Source organism: Cyphomyrmex costatus, unplaced genomic scaffold (assembly GCF_001594065.2).
Source record: "Cyphomyrmex costatus isolate MS0001 unplaced genomic scaffold, Ccosl1.0 scaffold67, whole genome shotgun sequence".
Classification (NCBI taxonomy): domain Eukaryota; kingdom Metazoa; phylum Arthropoda; class Insecta; order Hymenoptera; family Formicidae; genus Cyphomyrmex; species Cyphomyrmex costatus.
In genome coordinates, this window is record NW_017280233.1 from 110,417 (window position 1) to 126,065 (window position 15,649).

General features: G+C 44.8%; 1 protein-coding gene across 1 annotated transcript in view; it reads left to right on the forward strand.

Moving 5' to 3' along the window:
• The first annotated feature begins 137 nt into the window (after positions 1-137).
• The window catches only part of Tdg (Thymine DNA glycosylase), a 110,101-nt gene continuing 94,589 nt past the window's right edge, over positions 138-15,649 (forward strand). The window contains exon 1 of the mRNA XM_018547665.1: positions 138-2,463. Coding sequence (XP_018403167.1) covers positions 2,273-2,463 — 191 coding nt within the window. The 5' untranslated portion in view covers positions 138-2,272. The remainder of the gene's footprint in view (positions 2,464-15,649) is intronic.

The following is a 15,649-nucleotide window of genomic DNA, read 5'->3' on the forward strand; positions in this document are numbered from 1 at the left end:
GAGAGAGAGAGAGAGGAGAGAGAGAGAGAGAGAGAGAGAGATTGGCGCGCGAGTGCAAAGTAGCGAAGGACAGACTATGCCGGACCAGCCACAGCCGCTGCCACCACCGCTGCTGCCGCCGCCGCCGCCTCCACCACCGCCACCACCGCCTCCACCGCCTCCACCGCTGTGAGGCTTCGAACCCGAACACGACCGAGCATCGTCGAGCGACAACGGAAACGTACGAGCGATGCGGTTCGAGCGGCCGAGCGAGCGATACAGACGAGCAGTGCGGTGCCGACTCTTGCTGCCGCGGTTACAGATTCTGCGGTGTGTGTGTGCGCGCGTGTTTACACGACGAGAGGGAGAGAAAGAGAAAGAGAGAGAACGAGAGGGACAGGGAGAGTTTGCGCCGCGGAGGCGAGGGCAGGAGAACTCGAAAGAGAGAGAGAGAAAAAGAGGAGAGGCACACTCGCGAGAGTAGAGGAGAAACGCAAAAAGCGGCGGAGAAGTCTGTGAGTCGTCCGCGAAACACGGTGCGTACGCGCGCGTGTTCCGTCAAGCAAGTCCCTCTCGCAGGAGGATTTCACGCAGCACGGTGAATATACATACGTACACGCCTCTCGAGAGGTTCGCGATATCGTTCAGCTCTCACGATACTCGTGCGACGCACACGCGAGGTATCGCGCGAGTTATCGGAGTACGAACAACGCTCGACGGAGTCAACGGCGGGGAGAGAGGGAGAGAGAGAGAGAGAGAGAGAGACGTCATCGCATCGTAAGAAACGTAGCGCAGAGTGTCGTCTTGCTTCGCGCGACGTGACCGGCACGCACACGCCGTGAGAAGCGCAAGTACGCGCCAACCACCCTCGCGCGGTTGCATTTAGCGGGGCGTGGGTGCACCACACCGCACCGCACCGCATCGCATCGACGGTGGTGCGGCGAGACGGCGGGCGGTGCGCGTAATTCAAAAGGTGCGCGCGACGGCCGCGGCGAGAACATGACAGACGACACGGAGTGCGCGAATTTCAGGCGGCATTGTGTCGCGGGTGAAGGGACGATAATATAAACGTAGTGCGAGGCAGAGAAGAAGAACGATAGGAGGTAAAGAAGGAGAGAGAGAGAGAGAGAGAGAGAGAGAGAGAGAGAGGAGAACGCACGCGAAGCCGAGGGGAGAGAAACTCCTCCGAGAAAGAAAGCTCCCAAACGAAGTACATCCGCGCGGCCAGTGATCCCGTGTGCTGCGGCTCGCGTGTTGTGTGCGCGTCCGCGCCTTTCGTGAGTGTGTGTGAGTGCGAGCGGACCCAGGCGGTGGCGCGCGCGCGCGCGCGAGTGGACCCAGGAGAAGAGAGGAAAGAGAGGAGAGCAGAGACTTTCGTGGCTTCCGGCCTGTCGGCGCGGAGGCGTTCCGGCTGGCGATCACGGTCTCGTGGAGAGGATGCTGGTAACGTCGCCGACGGTCGTTACGACGAGGAGAGCAACGATGACGACTTCTCGAGGTCTCGACTGAGTTCTCGACTCTCGGGATTCACCGAGAGGGGGAGAGAGATAGAGGGAGAAAAACAGAGAGTATAAAAGAAAGAGAGAAAAAGATTCTCGCCGCGTCGTGAACCTCGACGTCGGTTTCGTCGCCGCGACGGTGGCCGTCGTGCTGCTGGCCGCGGCGTGTACCGCGCGATCGTTAATCAGGTGTTATTCCAAATCAGGTGTTCGTGAAAAGCGAGGAACGTGAAAAGCCGCGCTTTTCACGTACCGACGGCACGTTTTCTCTGCGAGCCATTGTCGTCGGGGATTCGATAGCGGAACACCGAATAGTTGTATCCGAGGATTGTAATTCTTTCCAACCTTTGTCGCTACGAAATCACTACTAAAAATTAAGAGACAGTGGGAGATATATTACTTGCGAGCACACTCGCGATCGCGGTGGTAATCGAAAGACTCAGAAAAGATCCGCAACTCTTTCGCGATCACGCGATCCGAAGAACCTTTCTCGGAACCACCCGCGATCCTAATAATCACCTTCGAAGGATCTCGTATCGATCCCGAGCCGTGGGGACCTACGGTAGACTACGGACGACTTTCGTCGTCACGAAGAAAAACCTTACGTATTCACGTTACTAAGGGATTATCTCGATCCGTTCCTATCCTCTTCTGAGAATAAGCCGTCCTCCCGGCTACACTTTGGTGAAGAAGCGTCCGTCAAGATCCGGATATACGAAAGGAATAACGCGCGAGCGACGCCGGCGAATCGGCACTTCCGGTGAAACCAAGAACGCGAACGACACACAGCCAGGATGCAGGTGGCAACGTTGTTCAGGGAGAGCGCTACCCTGCTGGGTGCATCTAGCCTGGACCCCCCGCAGACTCACCATCATCAGGGTATGCACCAACCGCAGCAACAGCAGCAGCACCAGCAGATGCAGCAGCAGCAACACGCCACCGACATGCACCTAGTCGGCCACCACATGCAGCACCACTATAAGATGTAAGTATCCGCCTCTCTGCCGTTCTTTTCGAACACTGATGCCGGGGACCCGTGCTCGACGCTCGAAAGTGTTCGACCTTCGAGCCGAGAGAGCTCCGCTTTAGCGAGCACGGCTACACGCGTGAGAGATGGCCGTTCCACAGACGCACGGACGGCATACCTACGTCCAAGCTGTTAACTTTACGAACGAGACCGTCCAACACTTCTCTCGTATAAAGAGCAAAGTTGTATAGGATCTCTTTTCGAGTTTACCACTGTATAGGTGTGTCAAGTTACTTTTTGTTCTCTGCATCTCTTAAATAGATTTACAAAGGCTTTTGGAATTTAGAATTACAGAAGCTTTTGAGAAATTACGGAATGCGAATGCATCAATTTGGTACTGATTTTTTTGGCACTGGTATTTTTTTAATTTTAATTTTAATATATACGACGTTGCTTAAAACATATGAAAGAATTAAAAAATTATCTCTCCTATTTTCGGAGACAAACAATAAAAAAATGTAGAAATACTAGACTTTCCGAGTCCAGTTTACCTTGAACGCAAATTACAGAATTGAAGAGCCGAGAAACTAAAATTGCCGAAAAGATGCTCAACATTTCGCTCTTTCGCTAGAGAGCAGAATAATGCAGGCGATTTTGCGACCAGTTGCTTCAATTGTTGTAGAAACTGGGCGGTTTTTGCGGTCAAAACAGCATATAACCGGTAAACCCATTTCGCTTTTTCCACCGAGTAGATGCTGTCCAAACACGGCTGGCTTTTGCATCAATACATCAGCCACTAAACGGCAAACCATATTCGTATACCAAACTAAGCGGCAAATGTTATTTGCTGAACACTAAAACCCGTAAAATCCATCCGTTCGAAGAAGCGACCTTGAGGGTTTCTTATACACGAATCTTGGTGTTAACTCCACCTGACGGTATAATTTAGTGCGTCCGTATCGCGTTGCATTTCTAGGTAAGATTCTTGTTGTGAAATAATAAAATGGAAGGATAACAAAATAAATAACGAAGAGCAATATTATTTTTCGTGTGCTCTTTTTATTACCATCGAACTCGATGGAGACTACCAACTATTACTTCCTCGGCGCGTCCTTAATTTTAATGAAATAGTAAAAAGAGTGCATTTTAAAAGGGAGGGAGAAAACACGAAAGTATGTCGACGATTCTCGTAATTCCTGATCTTTTTCCCCAGAATGATCAGTCCGCGGAGTGTCGCTAAAAATGTTTATTTACATTCGCGTTGGAATATCGACATTAACCTTTTAAACGACGTGGTCGTGGATGGCGTATAACGTTGCCGCCGGTATCGCTGCCATTCATATTTGTTTTTATCCGCGTTGCGCACACAGAAATATCTTCGAATGGAAACGGCTGGACGCGATACGATTTTATGAGCCACATGTGCCCGCGCAATATACGCGGACAATACAAATGGTGACTTAGATCAGCAGGTGAATTCTTCCTCCAGCGAGAGAGAATCTATCTCTCTTCCTCTTTTTTTCCCGCCAGCAAAAGCGAAATTGTTCTTGCCATTTCTTTTTCAATATCTCTTGCTTTATGAATGGGATAAGAGGAAAAAGAGAGAAAGCAGCACGCGGTAGATTCACACGATGTGCTGCGGGAGAGGAACTTGCCAGACTTAATAAATGGTAGCCTCAAGTGGCTTTAAGTAGAAGAAGTCGTGCGCAAACGGTTATAAACGGCAAGAAAAACAGAAAAGTGCGCCAAGATCGAATGTCATCGCACTGGTTACTGTTGCTCTCTCTTATCGCATTATTATTCCTGTTATGACACGAAAACGTTGAATTTTAAATTCCAATTTCTTTTTCATACGCTAGAAGAGAGGTGCTTCTCTCAAGAATATTGAGATAAGAATTCCTAATCAAGGCCCAGGCCCTCCTATCGCTTGAAATTATCCGATTGAATTCACGCGCGAATAACATATTCTCGGGGCCTAACAGACTTTCCAGAGACACGCTGGCCGTTTAACTTGGAAAGCGGCGATCCCGAACCGTGTATTATGTAAATTTGATAAGTCTTAAAATCTGATTTACGATATATCGAGAATAAGTGGCGTCGAAGGCGCGCGAATGAAGGTTCCGCGCCGACGAACTTGAGACTGTACGGGAACATTCTTTCCGATAGCGTCGCCTTTGCGCCGAGCGGACTGATAAGCATGCAAAGCCGCGACGGTATCGCGACCAAGGGTCATTTCTTTCCGAGACGTCGATGAGTCAGTCGCGAAGACAGAAATAACGTCGCAGCACACGGTAATGTCGTGTGTGCGGATAAAAAAGAAGGAGCGCGCGATAACCGAGAGAGCGTTATACGTTCGTTCCGCTCCAATTTTGAAATACGGCCGAGCGACGATCTATCATCCTTGAAAATTGGAGTAAAAGCTCCGCCTTTTTTTTTTTTACTCCGCCAGTATTTGCAACGTTTCCGTCGCTGCTGCGATACACATTAAAACAAGCTATCGAACGCATGATAAATCGGACGTTTTACATTGCCGTTCTAGTATGAACGCGTCTCCTATGATACAAAAACAGACGTTTCGATAATTATACGTAGGGTGCAGTGCGAATGCGTTGCACAAAATATCTTTAAAGTAATGGAAATAGTGAAGTCACTACTAACCCCGTCCATTTCTTTCAATGCAGTTTAATTTTAATCTCGGTTCTAAAATTCGAAAAATGAGACAAAGATGAAGAATTATAGTTGAGAGAATCAAGTTGTTGATCTACATTGACAGAAAGAAAGAAGCTTATATAGAGAAGAAATTTAAGTGTTTTTTTTTAATCTATCTTACGATATCGAAAAGTAATAAGATTGTATTGATAACAACGAGCATATTTGACGGCGAATAAATCTGTTTTAAAATACTATCCGAGCTTTTTAATCCTTCAAATAATTTATAATCGCGGTTATAGAAATTATTGCTACACTTTTCCAACTTTTGTGTGCGCAAAAATAAATGAATATCCTTCTGCCTTTTCTTTTCTAGACGATTTTCATTGAAAGAAGTATTATCATCAGAATTTTGTCACGTGTCTTACATCGCCCGCTGAAGTTTTGATTAAATCTGTTTATCTACCCTGTTCTAAATTCGTACATATTCAAAAGCTGGCGTGCTACACAGAGAGAGAGAGAGAGAGAGAGAGAGAGAGAGAGAGAGAGAGAGAGAGAGAGAGAGAGACTTTCATTGAGATGCGAATGGGCCGGGAGGCGAGCGAACAGCGCGCGAGAGCTCGCCGGCCGTTACGGCGCGGCGCGGCGTGTCGTGTATCGCGGGTCCCAACGAAATTTTACGTAACATGTAAATGCGCTCGTCGTGAATGCGGTCGCGTTACGTGCCTCTGTCTCCCTCGTTTTCTCCCTCGCCGTCTCTTTTTATTGCCGAAGCGGCACTTACGAAACCAGTTTCGGTGTAGACCAGCGGCTCTCTCGGTCTCGGTCTCTCTCTCTCTCTCTCTCTCTCTCTCTCTCTCTTTCGAGATACGGCCGACGAATTTTTTTCTTCACGAGCGCGAGAACGAGACCCTCCCCAAGTTCAGAAATATTATCACGTTGTCGCCAAAGCGATTCTCTTTTTCTCTCTCGTGTGTCAGTGAAATCCCCCGCGAGTATAAACCCTACGGCGAGAGGAAGGGGGTGATGGAGGCTGCTGGCTTCGAGAGCTCCTTTACGAATTTTGTCACGCGCGCCGAAGGGACGCGCTGCCGGCTGACTCTCCATTTGTATTCGTTGCGCAAGGTCCGGTCGCGCCCTCGTTCCTTAAACAGTATAATTTGCGGAATCTCGTCGTGACGAGCAACTCTTTTCTCCTCTCTCTCTCTCTCTCTCTATCTATCTTCTGACACACAGTGTGTCGGATTAAATCGACGAGCTGTATATTCGCAGAAACATCGCTTCTTGTTTTTCAATTTGCGAGAAACGCGCGTTTTGGTCGATCTTTTGCAAAATCGCGGTTTGCTCTGCCCACGCATTTAATTGGCAAATGTAAGAGATAAATCCGAGATGAAGTCGTACAGTGCGATCGACGAAAGCGTGTGCGACTTTTCCGACACGCTTTTTAACCACGCTTGCGTAGACCAAATTGGTACGTCAATTCGTCGGATTAATATCGCCGCCCTGTGGCGCGATTTTTCAATCATCGCGAACAGTATTGCGCACGGCATAAAGACATATAACTCGATTATGCGGTATTATGACGTCTCGATGAAATAGCTTAATACAATTTCCGTGTAGGACGCACAGCGAATCTGACAGTACGATAATTAAAGTGTGCGTTGCTTTATCGCTATCAGGGGAGCACCCCCCCTCTCTCTCGACTCGGACAGCTACTGAAAATTAGTCTCCAGCTAAACTCGATTACCCCGCGATCGGAAATATCGATAGATTTGCTAAACGCTCATCCCGATAAAAAGCAGCATAATTCGATCAGCGCGCACGTGCGACGAGATGAAGGGAATATCTAAAAAAGAAATGTGCTGTCTTAAAGCGAAAAATCAAAACGGAGAAAAGTTTAACGTTCGAATTTATTTCTATTCAAATGCAATATAAATTTACCCTAATTCAACAGGAATAACAGAATTAAAAGAGGCCCATATATTCGGTCAAGGTAGAAGATCTCGATGTCTAATAATATTTTTGTGTTAAATTTTAATTCAGTAACGATTTCCGGCTCCAGCGTTTGCTGCACGCCCATCATTTGCGCGCTCCCTTAATTTATTTCATTCAAGAAAATTGACACGTTGATATCTGGATATGAAGAAAAATCAACGGAGAGAGAGCCGCGGTGCATTTTGTGCGTAAGAAGTTTTAATTGGATCACTGAATATGTGTGTGGTGACGAAATCGCTATCGGATCGTACGCGTTCGCGTCTTTTTCGATCCTTCCGCACCGAAATTAGATTCGAGCCGTGCTGATTAGTATTTAATTGCAAAGTTCTGGCGAGAGCGATGCTTGCAAATTTTATCACGTTTCGCTGAGGAACGCGAGTGCATTTGCATTCGTCGCGCCGCCGTCGTCGGGTCCGCCTCGCGCTCCTCTCGCAATCCTTAAATTGCGGAATGTAATCAATGGATAGAATCTGTTGGAAAGACCAACGTTTCCGACTACATTTACCGGCAAATACTTCCACGGTACACGCTCGACGAGCATCAAGATAACAAAACCAATAGTGCCGCATATATATATATATATATATATAAGTGCTAATCTTTATGAATTCAAATTTAATTTCTCTATGAGTTTAATCACGCAATTTGATTGTGATTCGCGCAGGATCGAAATACGCCAATTCTCGCGCCTTCAGAAGAGAGAGGTTGTCGTTATGCATTTTCGAATGTTACACAACTTAATATGTGAACGACCTCGCTGAAAATAGTCGGGCGGCGTCACGAGTCGATAAATGGTCCGCGTTAACGTAATTCTCTAGCCACTTCATCTTCCAGTAATACTTTCTCGACTACTCCAGTGAAAATGTGCTCGTGTATGTCATTTCATAGGCAATAATTTCACGCGTCGTTATGCAACCGTTTTAGGATCCGAGGTTATCGTCGCGAGGGCGCTCCTGCATTTTTGCGAGCGCAGCGGAATTGACGTAAATGACACGACGGCCCCGTCTCGATTCGTACGGCGCGATAACGCGAAAAGAGCAACAAGACGGGAGCACGCTTTTCCTTCTTTATTATTCTATTAAAATGTCGATCGCAAGAAACGGTCTATAAAGTCCCGCCCGAAAACCGCCGCGGCGCGGCGCAGCTGAAGGTCGTGATCCTGGGTGGAATCGAGTTTCAGTCCAACTCTTCCCACATACTTTCCTCCTCGTTGAAAGTCGCCTTGCTTCTTTGCGAACGAGTCCGTCACGTGTCGTTACAATGTGCCGCACATTTTTCACCGCGGGGACGCGTCGCCGTCTAGTTACTCCAGTTTCCGAGACGGCCAAGTTTCAACGCGATGTACGGAATCCTCCTTACAATTTCCGCCGCGCGGCGACGATGATATTCGAGATATAAAATGATGTAAACGTTAAAAGAGACAGTCTTGAATAAACTTGAATAAAATGCAATCGGGAATGCGCGTTGCAATTATAAAAGAGTAGAAAAAGTTATGCATCGTTGAGAGTGAGTGGCATAAAACTTGTTTCTTTGCGGAGAAAGTAAGAAAGATTCACTTTTTTTTTTTCAATCGAAATTTCTTACGATTACATAACCTTTAATAACATAGCGAATCATAAATCACTATTCGCTGCGTGATTTATGCGTCGCTAAGGTAAAACAATTAGTGATAATTTTTCTTCACAACTTTAAAGTTGCGTGTTATCTGATTACATAGATTAATAACGCTACATTTTTGAAAGGAAAGAACTATATTTTTTTCAACTAATAAATTCTATAATAATAATAATAAAATCAGAAAAATGAAATAACTACTTTCACATTTACAATTGAATAAAAAAAAAAATCATCCATGTCGATCGGCATTTGTAGTCCGCTCTCATTTTAAGACCGTCTGAAGTAATGTCTTAAAATATTAGAAGTCAATCAGAGGAGTGTATTAGCACCTTAAGACACTACTTCAGGTGGTCTTAAAATGAGAGTGGACTATGAATAGCGCTCTTAAACTGTATTTAAAATGGCGGAACGTATATAATATTATTCTCTATGTAATTTCTTCGAGGCAATAATTAGACGATAGAAAATATGACGTGGAAACAGAAAAAAAAATTCCTTTCCAAACGGCTTGAGAAAAAAAAGCGACGTTGGAGGGCTTCTTTACTTTACCGTATCAATTTCTATCAATGCTGACGTAATACAGCGTACCGCAGTCAGGATGTAGCGGCGAGGGCAGAGTGTTTGATGTATAGAAGAGTCTCCGGAGAATTGAAGCCAAACCCGCAAGAAGTTTGGACCAGACTTGGGGGCGCCAATAGGTCAAGGCTATCTGACGCTCCCGATGTGTATACACACACACACACACACACACACACTCACATTCATCGACGATCTACCCCGTTTTCCAGCAAATTCATTACGGAGTTCCTTGGGAATACTTGAAGATTAACGACGAAGATAGTTGACGGCGGGAAGCTACGGCGCGACTATCGCGCATTCGTCACCGCGTTTTTCGAACTTTCTCGCCGTTTGTTCTCTCGCGACTAAAAAGAAAGACTGTCACAGTGAAGCCGTTCGACTTTTTGGAGTTGCTGTACGAGAGGAAAAAAAATAAAAAAAAGAGAAAGGAGGAAAAAAGAATGTGCGCGTAGTGAACTGACGTCGTCGTCGTCGTCGTCGTCGTCGTCGTCGTCGTCGCCGTCGCCGACGACGCGGTTGCGAGGTTGAAAGTAGGCGGAGAGAGCGAGTGCAGCAAGGACGAATCCTTTACCGCGATGACAGGCTTCGCTCTCCGCCTCCTTTCGATCCCACTACCGCCACAGTGTGTTGGTTGGCAGGATCATGCTCTTCCCGTTGCTAGCAACCCGGGTGCGGGTTTCCATAGGGTTTCGCAAAATTCTAGAACGGCAACGAGAAATAAAATTCACCATGGATAATTACCTAACGCGTTTAACGCGATTTCACGCCTCCTCGTACGAGCTGATCAAATGTGAAGCCTTGTGAAGCCTGTAATTTTCACAAGGCAGAGGCTCTCGAACTTTTTCCATCGCTCTCTACCATTTTATGTAATTTGACGCATACAACCTATCATCATTGTTAATCGTCGTAATATTAAAACACTTAACGCTCTCGCTGACAAATAGCAACGTAGGTGGATTAATTGGTACTCTTTTTTTTTTTTTTTATCTGATACACTCGTCCCGAGCATTAAACGACGCGATGTACAATTTGAGAACCTTTGTCCTAGAGGACATAGTAAAATTGCTCAATGTTCAAACTCGTTAATAAATAAAGAGTAAGTGGCGAGACACAAAGACGATCTTCGCGTTATCGCGTCGCGTGCAATTTTACGCGATTATTCTCACATAATTTTTCGATAAATACAAGCTGAGCGGCGACACGATATTCGTTCAAAATGACAACGTGAATGACAAAATGGATATCGTGTAACAATCAATACACTCATCTCTAATACTTACAATTAAATTTAATGAATATTTAATGAAGAAATGACAAAATAGAAATTTCTTCGCGATACACGCCAGTCGATATGTCGTTACGATAAATACCGTGAAGCAGGATAGCGTGTTATTGCAAATCCGACTGCGAAAACAGAGCAGAACACGTCGAGTAACTCGACTGTCAACGGTTTTACGTTCAGGCTGACATATTTGAGTTGCCGTAATGTAGGTAGCGGAACGAAATTGTCGGTTCTGGAGAATTCGATCGATATGTAATTGGCGATGTACGCGGCGATCGCGTGGTATTTCCTTGGCAAGACAAAAGCAAACGTGCAACAATAGCACACGAGGCTGGCGGCGACAACACAGAATATCGAACGGCGATTGCTTCGTAAAGAATGCCCGTGGAACATAAAGCTTCGCGGGAAAACTCGAGGAAAGTTAAACTCATTGTAAGAAAAACGTGCATGTGATTCAAAACAGAATTCAGATGTTGAACGACCAGAATGGAGATCATTTATGTAATTACTTTTATTTCTATATAAAACATTATTTCTTCGTATATTAAAATGATGTCGATTCAGTTACATAATTATATTACAAGCTCGCGTCTATGTATACCGCTCAAATTTTCAAGAATGTGTGTGTGATAACATACCTGGTTATCTCGTAAAAGTCCTTTTAAACATTGTCAATTGTAATTTGATTCGAAAGGAGAGCATTAACTTCTCTTTAATCATTTAATTATGTTGCGATCAATTCGGAGAATATACATGGGAAAAGAACCGTTTTATTTAAATACCTGAAAATGTAGATACAAGTGTGTCTGAAAATAATTTTGCTGGATATTAAAATAATTATGCAGAATGCTTGAGGTTGATAAAATTGTTTGCTTGAATATCTTCAATAATTTGATAAATATAACTCAGATGGTGGCTCATCTATACCTAAATTTTTAGGTACTTTAATTATTCTTTTCGTGTACCTTTCATAAAAGTAACGCGATAAAATCCTATCTACGTTCCATCTACATTCCATTGGAAAAGAAGAAAAAAAAACAAAAATTGAAGGAGAAGATAGGACGAAACGAAGAACGAAAAACGACGGGACACGTAAACGGAAGCACGTGGTACGTACACGACGGGCGTTTACGTCGCGGATAATGTCAGGTCGTGGAGAAAACGAATGGTTCCCGGGGACCGAGGATCGCGGCTAGAGGACGCGAACGGAAAAACGAGAGACGAGGTGAACGTAAACGCGGCCACGTGTCGTCGATAAATCGACCTTATCAATAAGATCGAGCTCTCTGCGTTTTCTCTCTCGTTCTCCGCTGTGTGTGTGTCTCTTCCCCGTTCTGATCCCGCTTTCCTCCCGTCTGTCGTCGCGGCGCGGCGTCGTCTCGACACCCCGCCACCGCGCGCGCCATAGTTATTCATATATTCCGTAAGTTTGGAATACATGAATAACCTACGGAGTCTCAGGTATTCGTGCGAATCGTTTTCGATGAAGCTGCAGGTAAGAAGAATCATATCGGCAACGACGGCGTTTAGCGTATCTCGCAGAAAGCGACAGGTGTGACACGCATCCTCCTAGCCTCTTTCCACTTGTTTTAAGTTATCCGAGATATTTCAGCGAGTGTGTACAGAAAATCATTTTCTCTCGAAAATATATAAGCGAATTTTATTCCAGATGTTAACGCTCGAGGACTTAACAAGTTAAATATTTGACAGCCATTCGATCACAAGAGAAGATTCGAAATTGCTATTGAATTATTCGCTTCGCGAATATATATCGGAATTAAATTTGAAAGATGCTCGAAAGAGCGCTCGTGAGATATATGTATGTCCTCTACGATCCCTTATATATTTGTATGCTTTGTATACGAGAATTTTTTCCCCCCTCATATAATAATTCCGTTTTAATTTGATTGTATTATCTAGTCGATTACTGTCTTTACGAGTAATCGATGATGAATTATTTGCCGCGGGATGAAAATACGACGGCGCGCGAGAGAAATTTTTCTTAATTTCCTAATATCATGTGTCACACGTGTGCCATTATTTGACAGGTGCAAACTTTGCAGTTACAGCTCCGGTAATTTGATAAGTGCGATCGTATTTATGCGATGGTGATATTCATTTTCATAAAACCGAGAGACCGAGATTTATAATACGAGAAAATGAAATAAGATTATGACGTTCCATCTTCATTATCCAAACTCGCTGTGACATAAGTTTGATCGCGAAAATAGAACGAAAATTCGTTATCCGTTATTCCACCATTATTCGTCGAAATAATGTCCCCGTGATCTTCCATATTCCGTCCGTCGCCTCGCCAAAATGGGTCACCGATGCATAATTTCGCGCTCTTCACTTTTTTCGTGGTATTACAACATCGGACTGGACCAATCCTGACCGATCTCCGTAGTAAACGCGAAAAATCAACGAATCGACGAGTTCTTGTTCACGCTCGTTAGCGATTCGCATACATTGACATAAAAGCGTTTTTATCCGCTTCGTAAATGACGTGTTGCAGCAGTTAGGATCATATTATCGTTAATCGTCCCGTGGACCAAAAACGTAACAACCTATTCGGTAATTGTGGAATTATACAACACAATTTCAATTGTTCAATGCACGTTTGCTTAAGCATATCAACCTGCAATACTCCGTTTTTTCAGCTTATAGCGTTATTGTCAAATAAAAAAATATATTCCTCCTCGACTAACGCGATCGACATTAAAAGCGTTTTCCCTTGGCTACACCGAATGCCTGTTAAAGCTGTCGTACACAAATTGACAGTGTAAAAGTGTGTGTTTAATGTAAAAACAGGTAATCGTAAAATTCTCAATACGTTAAGTGCAGAATATGTATTTTACAATTCCAAATATTTACATTTCACTTTTACACTGAGATTTACACAGAAAGGATGCACTAATACAGCCAAAAGAGAAAACGCTATAAATATACAAGAAATAAAAGAGCAAATTATTAAATATATTCGAGGCATTTTTAAACTCGAGAGTAATAAGAATTTTCATGTATATATACCTTATTTCCATCTATTTTCTCGAAATATCTTGTGCGGCGTGTGACATATTATGCGAGATTCTCGCGGCATATTACGTGGATACTAAGCAGCTTGTGATGATGAAAGGTCCTTTCTATATCGACTCACATGAGAATCAAAGCGATACTGAGATTTGTATTAATTCCAGACAAGTCGCTGCCAAACGCGAATTATGAGAAGCCGAATAGAAACATTACTGGATATTACTGGAAAATATTAAAAGCGCTATATATTAAGGTTTCGACAAATCGCAGCAATTATTCTTCCGCGCCACGCTGCACCCGCGATTTTAATTGTTCGAACGCGAATGAGGGGGAGGGGGAGGTACCTCCCTCGCACCCAAGTATTTATCTCGAAGCATTATTATTCCCGTTGAACGTGACCGTAACCCGCAATTGTTGCGTCAACTTAACGCAGCCGAGCTCCGCGCGCTCTGCGTATCGTCCGATCGTGTTTTACGATCGTTCGCGCCGACCGCGAATTCGACCGATATGCAATTACGGAATTGCCCTCGTATATCATCGACTGGCCCGCTTCGTGCAAAAGGGCCCTCCACACATCGTTTAACACGTGTACCTACGCGCGAACGGCCGCGCTGCGAAAGTTTTTTCCAAACTGCGGCCCAAACGCGATAGTTTGCGCGTAGTAACGAGTGCGGAGTTCTTTGTCGTGTTCAATTTCGCCAAGTAATTCTCACTCTAACATTTTTATAAAATAAAGATAACAGGAAAAATATGTGTGAAGAGAAATAATATTAATGAATAACTTTATGTGTACCTTAACTTGACCTATATGTCCTAATCTAAGTACAAATTACAATCGATAAGTCTCTAAAACTTTTAGAGTACAATTGTTTTAAAGACACTCTCTTTCCCAAGATTGGCTCAATTTTCACTCTTTAGAGTGAGATTCCACTCCAAAGAATGTAAAGAGTAATTAATTAGCGAGAAGAAACAAAATAAGGAATGATACATATATTTGTATTTCTGCTTGTATCCTGGTTCGTAATGTTGCAGGGCAAAATTTTATACAGAGCCGAGTGAGTGGGTGTAATAGAGAATAAGTTAATGAGACATCTGTAGCATTTCGATACATGCTCGTTCTCGAGTATCATTGCAATCAGCGCGGAAAATCGCGGGAAATGTGGAGGAGGGGGCGATCATGGCAAGTTGAACTCCTCTCTCTCTCTCTCTCCCATACTTGCAACGACTGCAACACAGATCCCAAAAATATCTCGGCGTTAGCTCGCGCACCCACGCCGGGGCTCTCGTTCGAACTCTACGCGCTTTTATTTATAACTCAATGTTAAAAAAAAGTGACAGCACGTCGTCGTCGTCGTCGTCTCTGTCGTTTTACGTACGCGGCCGTCGCGGAAAAAACGTGGCGCGCGTCCCGTTTGCGTGAGTTACGAAAGTCGGGCTTAACTCCGCGTAAATCGCGACTCGAAATTCGGAATTCGCGTTCGCATTATCCTTCTCTCTCTCTTTTCCTCTTCGTCATTTCGTTTCTTGTCCCCTCGCGTTACCGATTCTTCCTCCACGCTCGCCAACTCCTCGTCCATGTCGAATCCTTTTTTCCCTCCGCCCTCTTTCCTTTCAATTTTTCTCGTCCGTACACTCTTTGTCCTTCTTTCTCTTCCGCACATTCACCGCTCGGTGTTTCTTCCCTTTTCTTTGTTATTCCCTCCCTCCTGCCGCATCTCTCTTTATTTTAGCCCGAGGCGAGCGCCGAGATGATAACGGAAAGTCGAAGGGGTTCAAGGGGGGTGGCACAAGGGGGAGGCAAGGCGGAAAGAGCAAGGATGAGAGGAGATAGAGTGACGGGGAAAGGCTATGGAATACGCGAGGGGGAGAGAGAGAGAATGAGACGAAGAGGAGGACGAAAAAAGTGAAAGAGGAATAGAGAAATACAGAATGAGAGAGGAAGAGAGGACATGAAGAACAGGGGATGGGAGGCGAGATAGAAAATGAACGCCCGCTCGTCCAACGGGCTCTTCTCTCCTCTCCTCTCCTCTCCTCTCCTCTCCTCTCCTC